The 16,045-nt window shown below is 33.7% G+C and overlaps 1 protein-coding gene and 1 pseudogene across 2 annotated transcripts in view; both read right to left on the bottom strand.

Annotated features, from left to right (window-relative positions):
- Positions 1 to 16,045, bottom strand: part of LOC145283721 (synaptic vesicular amine transporter-like) — a 110,655-nt gene that overhangs the window by 4,365 nt on the left and 90,245 nt on the right. For both annotated transcript variants that reach the window (XR_013868724.1, XM_080132768.1), the window contains exons 15-16: positions 8,514 to 8,559; positions 4,171 to 4,258 (exon numbers count right to left, since the gene is read on the bottom strand). Coding sequence is in view for 1 of the 2 variants with exons in the window: in XM_080132768.1 (XP_079988894.1) it covers positions 4,171 to 4,258; positions 8,514 to 8,559 (134 nt within the window). In the remaining variant the exon portion in view is untranslated. The remainder of the gene's footprint in view (positions 1 to 4,170; positions 4,259 to 8,513; positions 8,560 to 16,045) is intronic.
- On the bottom strand, positions 15,374 to 15,493 carry LOC145284367 (5S ribosomal RNA; annotated as a pseudogene).

Raw genomic sequence — 16,045 nt, 5'->3', positions numbered from 1 at the left:
TATATATATATATATATATATATATATATATATATATATATATATATATATATAAACTAGTGTAGATTATTTCCCTTTTGTTATAAACATGCCTCATGGTCTTGCCATTTGGATTTTGTGAAGTCTGAATAAATGAATCCATTTAATCAGTGACTGTATATGTATTAACTTGTGAGTAATTTGTTAATGTGTGATTTCAGGAAACATGCGAGAATTTGAGTAAATATATATATATATATATTTTACAGTTCAAAGATTAAGGGGATTTAAAAAATTTGATTGCTTTACTAATTGTTCCCATTATAATTTTTATTTACCATACAAAATGACTTTACATTTGTAAGAATTTCAACACTCATTTCGAGATTCAAGTGAAATATGGCAGTTTAAAATAACTGAGGAACCTTATGAAGATACTTACCAGTGAAAAATATTAGTGTACACCAAAAATTATGGAAAATAAATACAATTTTAATAAAAGATAAAATTAATTTACTCTTCAAACTCAAACTTTGAACAAGACTGCATGGTATCTTAATATTAGAACAAGTGGGATAATTTGTCTGTTAATGTTTAGAATTTGTGTTCCAAATTTTTTTTTTTTTTTTTTTTTTTTTTTTTTTTTTTTTTTTTTTTTGTGATCACCACTTATCAAGGCCAGGAAGCCACTCAGGGATAAGGGTTATTGCAAGTGCATTACGTTAGTGTGGAGATCTGAAGTGTTTACTTAAGGGGGCGGTTCATCAGGAACTTGTTAACGTTGGACTTGAAGACATCCAAGCTGTAGTCTGTTCCGTCTGCCTGCTTCCCACCAGAGTTCCACAGGCGTGCAGTTCTAAGAAAGAAGCTTTGTTCATGGAATCTGCGTTTTGATTTAGGCACAGATATAAAGTGGGGGGAAATTTTTCACAGTGGATTCAGCTAGACAGGAGTTTTTCGTGAAAGATTGGCGAGGGGGACCAGAGATTGGAGTTCAGACGAGCACCTGCCATGGAAATAACGATAATTAACAGATTAGAGCATTCCTGTAATGATCTTGTCCCTGTTGATTGTGATATGACACTAGTTTTGTGCAGTTCTAAGAGGTCCACTTTCCCAGGCTTTGCCTTCTCCCATTGAGCTGGGGTTAATTTATTTTGATTGTCTGAGGCACACTTACCGGGGAATTGTTTTAAATTTCTTATTTTTTATTTTATTTTTTTATTTATTTATTTTTTTTAATTTCCACCTGTTTGTTTTCCATAATTTGTGTACACTAATCTAATTTATAAAACTCACTATATCTGTCTGTCTCCATATTTTCAAACTCTATCTCTTCTGAAACTAAAAATCAAATGATTGGATTTTTTATGGACCATTCTTTTATGGGTTTTTAAGGGGTCAAAATTGAAAGAAGTCATACATTCATCTTAGTTTATTTTTAATCAGTCCATATGTGTGTCATGTCATTACAATAGTAACGTCACCAGCTTTGACTGCTACAGTTTTGCTTTCGGTTTTGATTTTAGCTGATGGCACCCAAATACTTTTTTTTTTTTTTTTTTATTTATTTATTTATTTATTTTTTTTATACACTTTTGAAATCATGACTTACGAAATCTGGACAAATTAAAATATTGTATTTAAGCATATTTTATGACCGGGCAAAAGCCCCCCCCCTCCCCGTGTTTTTACTTCATAAGTATATCGATCAGTTTTCGTGTTAATTTATGTTTACCTGCCATATTTCAAATGATCTCAATGTAATAAGTCACAAATTTTTAAATACATTTTTCACATCTATTGGATCTGTGTGCAAAATTCACTGACTTACAAAGGTAACTCTAGATTCGGACAAAACGGAAATTGCCTTAGTTTAGAAAGATTTCTCCTGCATCAACCGAAGTCTAACCATTATACCATGAATATTTTAACATAGAGTATAAAATTTAGAAATGGTGTGAACATTTAAGAATTCTGGTACCATCTTACGAGTCTGCTGAATTTTTTTGTAGATAAAAGCAAAATGGACATAAAACAAATTTATGATTTGTTCTAAAGTAAAAAGATGCATTTTTTTTTTTTTTTTTTTTTTTTTTTTTTTACATGGAGGTCACCACTTATCAAGACCCAGATAAGGGTTATTGCGTCTACCGTAATCAATGGAATAGTATCGTAGTAATCGTTAGTATTGGAGATTTGATAAAGTGTATTACTTAAGGGGGTGGGTCTTCAGGAATTTGTTTATGTTGGACTTGAAGACATCCAAGTTGTAGTCAGGTGGGAAACAGGCAAATGGAAAAGAGTTCCACAGGCGTGCACTTCTAAGAAAAGCTTTGTTCATGGAATCTGTTTTGATTTAGGCACAGATAAAGAGTGGGGAAAATTAATGACAGTGGTTTCAGCTGGATGGGTGTTTATCATGAAAGTTTGGCAAGAGGAAAACCAGAGATTGGAGCTCAGACGAGCACTTGCCATGGAAATAACGATAAAACAAAGACAGGCTCGCAACGTCACTCCTGTGGGAGAGAGGTTGCAGGGAATAGAAAAGGGCATCCCCCACTAAACCACGAAGTTTATTTTTGTACTCTGTCAAGGCAGGATAGGCTGTTTTTAGCAGCTCCTGCCCAGATGTGGCAGCAGTACTCCATTCTTGGACGTACTTGGCTTTTATACAGATAGAGAATTGCATCAGTAATGAGATATCTTCTGGAGCGGTAGAAGGATCCCACCATTTTCCCAGCAATCTTGGCAACAGACTTGATGTACGTGTTCCATTTCAGATCAGGAGTAAAGGTCAAACCCAGAAGCTTGTCAAAACATGGAGCCTCCCCTAGACGAGAGCCATCCATTTCAATTGATGCCAGATGGGGATCAGAGCATTGATGATGTAAAGATAGGAGCTTGGTTTTAGATGCATTAAAAGTAACCAGCCACCTCTTCCCCCACTGTACCACACACTCAAGAACTGAGGAGAGAGAATCAGAGAACTTTGTCATTTACAGCCTTTGATGTGTTGCCATAGATGGTCGTGTCACCAGCATAGATGTCACCGAATGAATTAAGTATGTGTTTTGGGAGATCATTAATGTAGATCAGGAAGAGAGTTGGACCCAGGATGGACCCCTGAGGGACTTCAGCATTACTACTGTGGACCTCTGATTTCTGCCCATCGACCACTACTCTTATGAGCCTATCAGAGAGAAATGATTTAATAATTGAGAAAACATTTCCAGTTATACTGTAGCTGGAAATCTTGTGAAGTAGGCCCTTATGCCATACCTTATCGAAGGTCTTTGATATGTCAAGAGCAATTGCCCTAGAAAGGAAGCCTTTGTCAAGAGGTTCACTAATCCTAATTTAGAACTAAAGTAATTTTTTTACATGTAATTTAAGTTTAAAAATAAAACCTATAAAAAATATAGACCGGCGAACATACGTTTTAGCAAGACTTCTCTCTCTGTATTAATTTCATTAATCTAATATCTAACTTAAGCCTTATGTTGCTGCACTAACTTTGGTCATCATCATCATCATCATCATATTGTATGAATCTGAATGATTCTGTTATTCACATTGGTTTCCCCAATATTTTTCTAGCTGGAATTCGTTCTAGAAACACATTCGGGATTATGGGAGAGATCACGTGAAGGTTGCCAACATCTTAAGTGAAAGTGATTTTTGGATTCGAACTGTCGTTAATCATTAGATCACCGTCACTCTATTGAAACTAATTTTAAAGTTAGGAATACTTTTTATTTTATTTACTTTGTTTTTATTAAGTTTTATAATAAATGCAAAAGATTTTCTTAAAACAACAAAAATGTTACTTTTTTTTTTTTTTTTAAACTTATATTAAAAATTTTTTGTTTTTATGCAAGTAGCTCCAAACAAAGCATGAAGCTACTTGATGTAAGGAGCTAATTATAAAAAAAAAAGGAAAGGGAGATATATTCACTTAAAGACAAACTAGGTCCTGAAAGAGACCCTACTACTAGTTTTAAACTGGACTCTAAACAGGGTAGTTAAAATGTAAAACCTTCAAAGCTTAATAGGGAAGGAAGGAGTTATCAGGCTGATTAAGAGGGGGGGGGGAGCCCTATTTTTCGAAAGATTTTAATTCTAAATTTTAGTCTACATTTTTAGATTCATCCAAGAGGAGTGAAACAAGGAAAAAACAAAACAACATACGTCTGTTTCTGTGTTTCTGCTGAGATCTCGAAGGAACCAACACAAAGGTGCATACGCAATATTCAGTATGGCTATTCCTCTCATTAACCTGAAACAAAGAAAGTAAAAAAAAAAAAGAAGCCATTTTCTTATTTATTTTATTTATTTATTTATTTTTTTTTGTTAATAAAAATGTACTCAGGTGTCTGTGTCAATTCAACGAGTCAAAGAGATTTTCAGTAACTTTCCATAAAATGGCAAAATCCTATTCTTAATTAGCCCATTTTTCATGAAAACATGGGTTTTATTATTTATGTACGACAAATTTAGGCATGACAACTGTACGATCAGGCATGACAACTTATCTGCTGCTTCTCTATTTGTATGACTTAAGCACGTCATTCAAACAACCTGTGACAATGGGTAATCGCATGTAAGCAACAAAATGGAGTTAGTGAAAATAGTCACGAGTTTTTGAGTAGGGGGGGGGGGAAAGAAAACTCAAGACTTTTTTTTTTAAACCTGAAATAGAAAATGTAATTATTTTTAACATGACAAATCTGCACCAAATAAGATAAGAATCATATTCAATTTAGACGAATTGGCATGATTTTTCTTTTCTATTTTTTTTTTTTTTTTTTTTTTAAATCTTTATAAAAAGAGAAAAGTTTCTTTATTCCTTCAAAATTAGAAGCAATTAAAGATGAGTCAAACGTATAAAATAAAAAAGTTCTAGTGCAATAAGTGCAGTGCACTCTGACCTACAAAAATGCCAGGGCAGCCCTGTTGGCATTTCCCAGTAAGCGCTTCAGGTTGACTAGCAAAAAACTAATCTCTTATCAGAAATAAGGTAACTCTTGTCAGGGTAGTCCCCGTCATCGTCTTTTTGGTTTATGGTAAATATTTACCATTAGAACAAATGTAAAGATTTATTTTAAAAACTAAACAAATATAAATTTATTTTAACTTAATTGTAAAAAGAAGTTTCCTTAACTCATAGTTTAAAAAATTTTTCCTCTAAACTTGAAGAATAAAAGCAAAAAACTTAATTTTTTTTCAAAGATTTTTAACAGGAAAAGGTGAATCTTGTCGAATTCAGGAATCTTTATGGAATTTTTAATGAAATTCTTTATTTAATCCATGAGAGTAGCTTGCTCTCATTTCATCAGCCATGACTGGATAGATAAATCGATACTCCTATAAATTTGGTGTTTTTGTGTATTGATATTCATATTAAAAACTCTCTTTTTCTATTTGTTTAAAAAGAAAATACAACTTTGTTATAAATGGATCGTGGAATTGCATTCATCTGCAAAAGCTGATTCACATATTCATTCATAATGTTTGTGTTATTTATTTTGTGCGTCACGCTTGCATTCGAGTGACTGTTGTTTAATTGTTATGGACTCTCTTGTATTAAATAATTTTATCAAGAATTATTCATAAGTTTCGGTTTTGACTATAGCTGAAGTAGCTCAAGTTATATATATATATATATATATATGTATGTATGTATGTATGTGTATATATATATATATATATATATATATATATTTTTTCATAAGTATTTGTTTTGGTTTTGATTCAAGCTGATGCATCTAAGTCATGGATATATATATATATTTTTTTTTTTGTTGAAATTTTAACTTTATAATATGTAAAAATCGATAAAACATTAACTCTATAATAATATATACAAGATTTGTAAAAATTAAGATATATTTAAGTGTACTTTACATCTCTGCTAGCTTAGATGAATACTTTTTCAGTTTTAACAAAAGAGCTACAATAATATCAGGGCATCTTCATTTATGCTAAACAGCTACAGAATGTCAACATCAATATATTAAATATGGATGAGTCCTCTGTGGAATTTCCACAGATCCCACTAGTTTGAATTAATTCCCTCTTAGTTTTTTTTGTTTTCTTCTTGGATGATCATCTTTAGTTAACTATTACGTGTAATTATATTGATGCAGATATTCTACATGATTTATACTTGTGTAATATTTGCGTAAAGGAGTTATAGTGAACTCAAACCTCTTTCTATATATATTTATGTATGTGTATATATTTGTTTAAAAAGTTTTGCCTAACAAACTCCTTTCTCAGTTTTTGGTCTACAAACATGAAACTTGATATATAGGGTATTTGAACCCATGCGAAACTTTATATTTGGATTTTAGCCTGGGAAAATCGGTGCAAAGTGTGAAAATTAAAAAAAAAAAATGGAATTTGCCAGGTGAAGTTTGAACGACGACATTACGAATATGCATGCATAACGTAATAGCTATTGGTTCATGTTTTAATTTTTAGCCTTGTAGCAAACATTTCTTCATAGCTCGGGCATTAACATCAAAGATAAAAATTAAATCATAAGTTTAAAATTTTGGTTTTGATTCTTGGTGGTGGTACATGAGTCATTCTTTTTTTTTTTAACTTTTTAAATCATTACTGTATATTGGGTCCAATATAATATGATAATGAATAATTAATCAAAATCATATTTAAGCGTATTTTATGATCAGGCAATGCCGACCGGCCGGCTAGTAATTCATAATTGTATTCTTAGTATATCTTTCACTGAGAATTGAACCTTGACCCTCCAGAAGACTGCCATTTAAAACCGATTATTACTTAACACTTAGTATAAAAACAAACTGATCAATGAAACCCTTTACAAATGAAAGATTGACAGCTTAGAGCATGCTATCTATAAATTTTTCTTTCTTTGTAGAATGCTTTTTTGTTTTTTATGCTTTTGAGCTCATATTCCATAGGCGATGTTTCTGACAAAGAGAGAAGAATTGCTGTTTTTGGGTTGGCTCTTGTTTTGAGTGAGTGGCATACAGAAAATTTCAATCCTTTCATAGTATTCATCAGCATTCAGTTGTCAATCCAACTCATTGACCCTTATCCTGAAGTGGTTTTTGGCCTTGATAAGTGCTGACACAGTAAAAAAGAAAATCAAAAAAAAAAATCCCTTCATGTGATATGAGTCTAATACAGATGGTAATTGCCTGCTTAATAAGAATGGCATTCTGCATTTAGTCCGGTGCACTGCATCATCTGCTGTGGATATACAGCTCGAAGCTAGAATTGGTTCTCCGAATGCAGGCCTGGTTGGGTGATAAGGAGACCTAGGTTTGCCCAGTTACCAGGGTCCCTCTCTTGGTGTTGCAGACAAAGACTGATATTCCATCAGGCAAGCCAATACAGTCAGAGCCAGTGCAGTTGTGGAAAAGTGTTGCAGTGCTTCACGATCTGCCTATCGGAACTCCAAACCGGATTTTTGTCGTTTTTTTTTTTTTTTTTTTTTTTTTTTTACATAGGCATCACCACATTATCAAGGCCAAGAGGCCACTCAAGGATAAGGGTTAAAGAGTGTACAGTAGAAATTGGACATTATAGTAATCATTAGTAATGAAAATTTGGTAAAGTTGATAACATATGGAACGGCTCATCAAGAACTTATTTACGTTAGACTTGAAGACAACCATATTGTAGTCAGCCGGAAAGCAGGAAAATGGAAGACAATTCCACAGGCGTGCAGTTCTAAGAAAGAAGCTTTGTTCATGGAATCTACGTTTAGGTTTAGGCACAGATAAAGAGTGGGGGGAATTATTGATAGTGTTTACAGCTAGACAAGTGTTTCTTGTGAAAGTTTGGCGAGGGGGGACCATAGATTGAAGCTCATTCGAACACTTTCCATGAAAATAACGATACATCAGAGACAAACTTGCAACATCTCTTCTGTGAGATAAAGGTTGCAAGGAAGAGAAAAGGACATCTTCTACGAGGCTACAAAGTCTATTTTGAACTCTATCAAGGCAGGCCAAGTCCTTTCTAGCAGCTCCTGCCCAGATGTGGCAACAGTATTCCATCCTTGGACGTACCTGGCTCTTATATAGATAGAGAATAGCATCAGCAGTGAGATATCTACCGGATCGATAGAAAGATTCCACCATTTTTCCAGCGGCCTTGGCAACAGATTTGATGTACGTGTTCCATTTAAGATCAGGAGTAATGGTCAAGCCAAGAAGTTTGTCAAAACTTGAGGCCTCCTGAAGACGAGAGCCATTCATTTCAATTGATGTCAGATGTGGATCAGAATGTTGATGATGTAAAGAGAGAAGCTTGGTTTTAGATGCATTAAAAGTAACCAGCCATTCTTTACCCCATTGTACTACGTGCTCAAGATCAGAGGAGAGAGAATTGGAGAGAACTTGGATTTACTCCCTTAGCCTTTTGTCTTTCCCAAGGCATCCACAAGGCAGTGGAGCTATTTGCCCAAAGCTGATGATGGGCGAATGTCTTATGAGGAAAGGATATTAAACTATATTTAAAGATGATCACATACTTACGTTACAAAACCAAACGATTTCACGACATGACCAGCAATCGACGGACCTGGAAAATAAATGATTATACTTATTGAAACTTCAGTTATATATATCGTTAATAAAGTATGCATATTTTTTTCTATGTATTCATGAATAGGCAAGTGTCATTAAGATTTATCTGAAATAGGAGTAATTTACTTTCTTAAAATGAAATCGTTCAAATTTTAATATTTACAAAAGTAGTAAGTGTTCGTCAATTGTACAGAGTGGCCCACTTAAAAGTAGCCCAAAAATGTAGTAGAGAGGAGGAATATGATTTATACGAAAAATCTGACAAAATGTTGGGAATAAGTAAAAGAAAAAAATAATAAGCATGCGTTAATTTGATTACACTGTACGAGTTATTTTTCTTTCATTTGCCATCAAGGCACCTATCTGCATATAAACTAGCAGTAGGGTTTTATTCATTATGTATGACAAATTAAGACAAGACGAAAACTGCTCCTGCTGATTCTCTATTACTGTAATACAGAGTGGCCCACTTAAAAGTAGCCCAGAAAAATATAGTAGAGAGAAGGAACATTCTTTTATTGTTTAAATGTAATGTTATAAAAGATGCTGAAAGTGCTTCTCGTTGACATCTATGCATTTTTGAGCACGTTTAACAATGTTTGCAGATACTGCCTGTAGATCTTCTCTGGTGATTCTCCTGATAGTGTTTGGTAATGTTCTCCTTTAGTTGGTCTACATTATGAGGATTATTTGAATAAACTTTTTGTTTTAAAGTCCCCCCAAAGATAAAAAATCACAAATTCTGGGGAACTTGGTGATCAGAACCCTTTGCTTATTGTTCTCTCTTCCGTAAACATGTCATGAACTCATGTCAGTGATCTGTGAGACGTGTGGCATGTAGCGCCATCTTGTTGGAAAAAGAATTGCATTTTGCCTTGTAGTGTCAATATGTAGTTAAGAGAAAAATTAGAGAAATCGGGCTACTTTTAAGTGGGTCACCCTATATTTATGAAACCAAGGAAAGACAACTGCGTAACATCAATTGTTTTGAATTCTAAGAACAATTAATCTTATTTATTTTTATTTATTTTTCATTTTTGTACTTATATTCATCTCAAACAAGACGTATTGCCACTAAGATATAAGGGCCTACTGTGTCTACAAAGTCACCATGCTAATCTCTCCCTCTTATACAGGGTCCCAAAAGAGTCTTCAATCTAATAGGTCCCACACTAACAACCAAGCTCCACTCCCTGCCCCATTGTTGCAATGTTGCATCTCTGTGTCTGTCTTACAAGTACTTTAATGGAATATGCTCGGATGAACACATAGCACTTATGCTCCCTTTGCGTACATATGCCTGACTAACCCAACAAGCAGCAAAATCCCACCCATTCACTGTCCATAAATGTTGGAAATCCTTCTTCCCTCGAACTGCTGGACTTTGTAATTCCTCCCCTGTCTCCTGCTTCCCTGACTGTACCAACCAGCAGCAGTTTAAATGTAACGCAAACAGACATCTTGCTGCTCAACTCCCTACACAGTCCCCTGTAGACACGGTTGCAAATAGTAACTCCTTACGGCCAAGTGGCAATGTGCCTTGTTTGGGATGAACAAGAGTAAATAAATAAAAATTAAAAGCCAGATTAATAAAGGGATTCCAGATGGGAAGGTGGTGCAGGGAGATATTTATTCACATTACATTTAAATTTCTGCATGTTGGTACAGTCTGACTCAAATTGTATTTTACTGTTCTCCTAAACTTGACGCTGCCATTTCTCAAAAATCTGATTTGAATCGTACTGTTGATTCTGAAAGTGTTCATCTGACGGAGTTTTCAGTTTTTCATTTAAAAGCGAGGACTTTTTGGAAAAAAACAACCAAATCGCATTTAAATTCTTCATTTTAATGCGACAACTTTTTCTAGATAATACAACTGAATCCCATTTTAATTTCTTCATTCAAAGGCGACTTTTTTTTTTTCTAGAAAATCCAACCGAATCGAATTTTAACTTCTTCATTTAGAAACGACAACGTTTTTCTTTTCAGCAAATACAACCAAATTTCATTTTGGATTCTTTATTTAAAAACGACCTTTTACATACAAGTCGACCGAATCGCAGTTTAAGTTCTTTTAAAAGCGACGGCTTTTAAAAGAAAAATGTGACTCAAATTGTACTTTACTGTTCTCCAAAACTTGACGCCGTCATTTCTCAAAAATCCGATTTGAATTGTACTGTTGATTCTGAAGGTGTTCATCTAGCGGAGGTAATAACAGTCAATTCTTTAGGGCTTTCGTTGTCTGTCATGACAGCTCTCATTTAGGTCAACAGTTGTTTTGCACTTATCGTTTCCATCCTGGATGAAGCACGGAATATGTCTGACATGTTGCGGTAGTCCAGAAACGAATGCGCACGTTAATCAACGTTTGGGCAATGGTCCCCCAACCAACTATGCTAGGCGTCGCAGCTCAGCAAAAAACTTGTCAACCATCTCATCAGCACAAAGTTGTCGAGTGACAAACTAGTCATATGCATTTAATGCATCAGCAGCATACGCAGTTATAAGGGTCTGCTTGACATGTTCTGCATCTGCTTTCTGCTCCGTACTAAGTTGCCTGTATATGGCCAGATCTCCACCTCGCCGAAAGGGAATAAAAAGCCGAAATAGCTTCTAATCGTTGGATGTTTGAGTTAAAGAAAAAGAAGAATGATTAGTAAGTTCACCACATCAAAACACATGTAACAAAAATCTGTCCTGTTCCCTTTTCGATGTTATCGCAAACAAGCTTTGTTCAACTGACACCTGATTGTAAAGTACACCATACTGACGTCGAGCCGACAAAAAAGAATCATTCCCAACTGAAGAAATGCTGGCTTTTTATATTGTCGAACCGGACCGCTTCTTAATTTGCATAAGACACGTTTTTGACTTGTGTCAGTCAGGTTTCGATTTTAAAACTTTTTTTCTTTCTTTTCTTAAGCGAATGAAACCCATGCTAATCATGTACACTACAATTTTATCTACAAGGTGAGAAGCTGGAGACCTCTACAGAGAAGGAGTGTGATGCTGCTTGTTAAGTTGGTCAGGTGTATTTACATCAAGGGGCCAAAAGTGCAACAATTTCATCGAAACATATTCCATTGAAGTACTTATCAAACAAGCACAGGCATGCAACATTGTCATGATGGGACAGAGGCTTGAACTTGGTAGACAGTGTGGAACCTATTTGATTAGAAATTCTTTTTTGGAGTCTGTGTAATACGAAGAGTCTAGTGGTAAATGCAACAATGATTAAAGAAAATAATACATTTAACATATGACAGTATCTTGCCAGATTTTTAAAATCAGACCCAAATAGCATTTAAGCTAACAAACTTGTCAGAAAGAGAGAGAGAGAAAGAGAGAGAGAGACTAGTGGTTGATGTAACAAGAACATAAGAACATTGTGACACTGCATACTTCTGCCTGACAATGTAAGGATGGGACAAAGTCTTATCTGAGCCTTAATTCTCCGTATTATTTATATATATATACTTTTTTTTAATTCAATTTTCACCCCAAACAAGGCACAGTGCCACTTTGAAGTAGGGGGCTACTATCGGGGACATAAGTTGCAGGGGTATTATGAAGGGAAATGCGTAGCAAGATGTCTGTCCACATTACACTTAAACTTCTGCAGTTGAGAAAGCAGAATCCTGAAAGGGAGTTCCCAAGTCTAGCAGTTCTGGGGAAGAAACTATTGGAGTAGAAGGCTTTTTTACACGTAGGGATCTCTACTGTGAAGGGGTGGGATTTAGCTGCTTGTCAGGTTTGTTGGGGGTATTCATTTCAAGTGGGTACAAGTGCTTGTAGTTCGTCAGAGCATTCACCATTAAAGTACTTGTAGAACAAGCAGAACGATGCAACATTTCGTCGATGGGACAGAGGCTGAAGCTTAGATGACAGTTCAGGACCTATCAGGTTGGCAATTCTCTTTTGAACCCTGTCAAGGAGTGAGAGACAAGTAGCAGATGCACCAGCCCAAATGTGACAACAGTACTCCATACATAAGCGAATGGTGGCCTTATAGAGGTACAGGATACTTTCATGCATATGTAGTTTTCTAGCAGGGTAGAGAGAGCCCACCTTCTTTGCAGCAGCCTTGGCAATGCTTTCAATGTATCTATTCCAGTTCATGTTCCCTGTAAACGTTAGGCCGAGTAGTTTAAAGGAAGTACTTTCGGGTAATGTGTTCTTGGCCATTTCTGGAAGTTATGCAATGGAAACATTGATACTTCAAAAACTATTTATCTGATAGGCTGTAATTTTGCAGGTTAGTTACTGTTATCAAAGAATATCAGGTTGATACATCAAATTCGGGAAAAAAATCCCAAGTTGAAATTCTGTCCAAATTTCAGCTGTTCCAATGTAAAGTTCAAGGTCATATAAGATACGGAACTTCATTGGCTACAATATGGGTCAAGTAGCAAGTCTCTACAATAAGCAGATTTGAAATAATCACAAAAACAGTGACTTTCATTTTTTCAGTGACCTTAACATTGATCTTTTACTTAGATATTCCCAACTTCAATCAGTTCTAAGTTAAGACTGTGATTGATATTTTGATCAAATTTAGTGACAATTGGTCAAGTGATATGAAGCTGATGTTGTACATAAACATAATGACAAACAAACTAGACTGAAAATATAACCTCCACTTTGACTGAGATAACTTACCTGGTGTTGCCGGGTTGCAGTGAAGTCATTTTAATTTTTATTTGTTTGTACAATTTTTAAACTTAACGTAGACAACACCTATCATATTCTTCAATTTAAAATGGATTACCCGATTGCTGATTTTTATTTTTAGATGAATATTTAAAAAAAATGTTTCATATTATCAGTTACGTGAACCGAGCTACGTAATTATTAAAATAAATTGTAGCTAAATGCTTTATTTTATTGCCAATAACAAGATATAGGTTTGGTTTGTTAGCTTAAATGCTGTTTGGGCCTGACGTTTCAAATGTGACGAGATAACTTTACCTGCTTAGCGTTTGACATTCACCACATTTTTAAATATTATTTCTTTGAACCCACCAACTTGGCATCATCGAACTTGTGGACCCAGCAAGCATTTAATTACGAAAATCAGACTTTTTTTTTTTACTAAACAACTTATAGGTTATAAAGGATATTCGTGTTTTTTTCAGCTTTCCTAAATACCTACCCAGTTTAGTAATACTAAATCAGCAGTTGCTAGTCTTTTTCTACTCCACCGAAAATATTATATATATATATATATGCATAATGTGTGTGTGTGTGTGTGTGTGTCTGCTTACGAATAAAAAAAAAAAAAAAGAAGCTGATTACGTATAATGATAGAAAATGTATCGAGACACATGAAGGGGTATGTTTGATCTGGCAGAACGGTGGTTCATTAAAATTGTAGGGGTCTGCGTTCGCTCCTGGTCCACAAAGTACGGAAATAAAAAAATTAAAAAAGAACGTTTACAAGTGTATTTGAAATAGATGTACATAAGAATACTTTAATAAGTATGTTTTAACTTAAATAGGGATGGTATAATAAAATTGTGGGGGTTGCGTTCGCGCCTAGCCTCCATGTAATGGAAATAGGCACAAACTTTAATAAAGACTTTTCATATCTATCTGCGTAAGTATACTTTGATAATTATGTTTCAGTTTGAAGAAATATGGTATAATAAAATTATGGGGTGTTCGTTCGCACCTGACCTCCATAGAATGAAAATATGTCATAAAGTTTCCAAGTTTTTTTTTTTAAATATAGATCCACAGAATATTGTGATAAGTGTTTCAGTGTGAACAGGTATGGGATAATAAATTATGGGGTTTATCTATTTTATTTTTACTTTCATCATATTTTGCTTTGGTTTTGATACCCGGAATTCGAAGCTATCTCTTTAAAACCCTTCCTTTTTATAACCTATCATACCTTCATAAATCAGAGTCCAGTTTCTGTAGGCTGCTTTTGAACCCAGTCAACGACGGGTACTTTTGCTAGTATATATATATGTATGCATGTATATATATATATATATATATATATATATATATATATATACACATATTTATGCATATATATGCATACATATATACATATACATATATGCATATATATACATATACATATATGCATATATACATATACATATATGCATATATATACATATACATATATGCATATATATACATATATATATGCATATATATATGCATATGTATACATATATATGCATATATATGCATATATATACACATATATATATGCACATATATATACATATATATATATATAAGCAAGTTAAGACACATGCATGCACACACACACACACACACACACACACACACATATATATATATATATATATATATATATATATATATATATATATATATATAAGCGAGTTAAGACACTGATAGAACTCAGATGAAAATCCTTATAGATATTACTTGAAGTAACAATTTTAGGGTGATATATATATAATATATATATATATATAAGCGAGATAAGACATATATATATACACACATATATATACATATATATATATATACACACATATATATACATATATATATACATATATATACATATATATACATATATATACATATATATACGTATATATATACATATACACACATATATATATACATATATATATATAAAGGCTTCCTTCAGTCTTGACAGACGATGGATACCCACAGTAAGGGTGCCTGCGCGGGAAATTTTTGTGGCAAGAGTTGCGCAATCACCAACCACACCTCTCCTGAGTCGACATTGTTGAATACCAGTGGCAAGTAGAGGTTCAGGACGACTGGAAACAATGCCGAGATAAGCGGAAAGCACATACAGCGCCTAGAATTCCCAAATGGTCACCCATCTGGTACTAGCCAGGCTCAACGTTGCTTAACTTCGGTGATCTGACGAGAACCGGTGTGTCAACGTGATTATGTATATATACACACACATATATATATACATATATATATATACATACATATATATATATACACATATATATATATACACACATATATATGCATATATATATACCCATATATATATACATATATATATATACTTATATATATATATACATATATATATATATATATATGTATATATACATATATATATACATATATATACACACACATATATATACACACACACATATATATACATATATACATATATATATATATATATATATATATATATATATGATGATTATTGCAACGTCTTGTCAGACGAGTGCCACTCCCTCAGACATTTAAAATCCATGAGCCCAAATATATATATATATATATATATATATATATATATATATATATATATATATATATATATAATTTTCTTTGTCAGAAAATAAAAACTTTTCATAAAAATAAAGTACGCTGACTATTTTTCTTGCTTTGAAAGTTACTTCATCATTTTTCTTTGCTAGAATGTCAGCATTTTTTTATTCGGCTCTTTCCGGCTCTTTACGTAAATTTTATTCGGCTCTTTCCGG

Source organism: Euprymna scolopes, chromosome 8, assembly GCF_053919585.1.
Source record: "Euprymna scolopes isolate OS-2025 chromosome 8, ASM5391958v1, whole genome shotgun sequence".
NCBI lineage: Eukaryota > Metazoa > Mollusca > Cephalopoda > Sepiida > Sepiolidae > Euprymna > Euprymna scolopes.
This window is presented reverse-complemented; position numbering and strand designations above follow the sequence as displayed.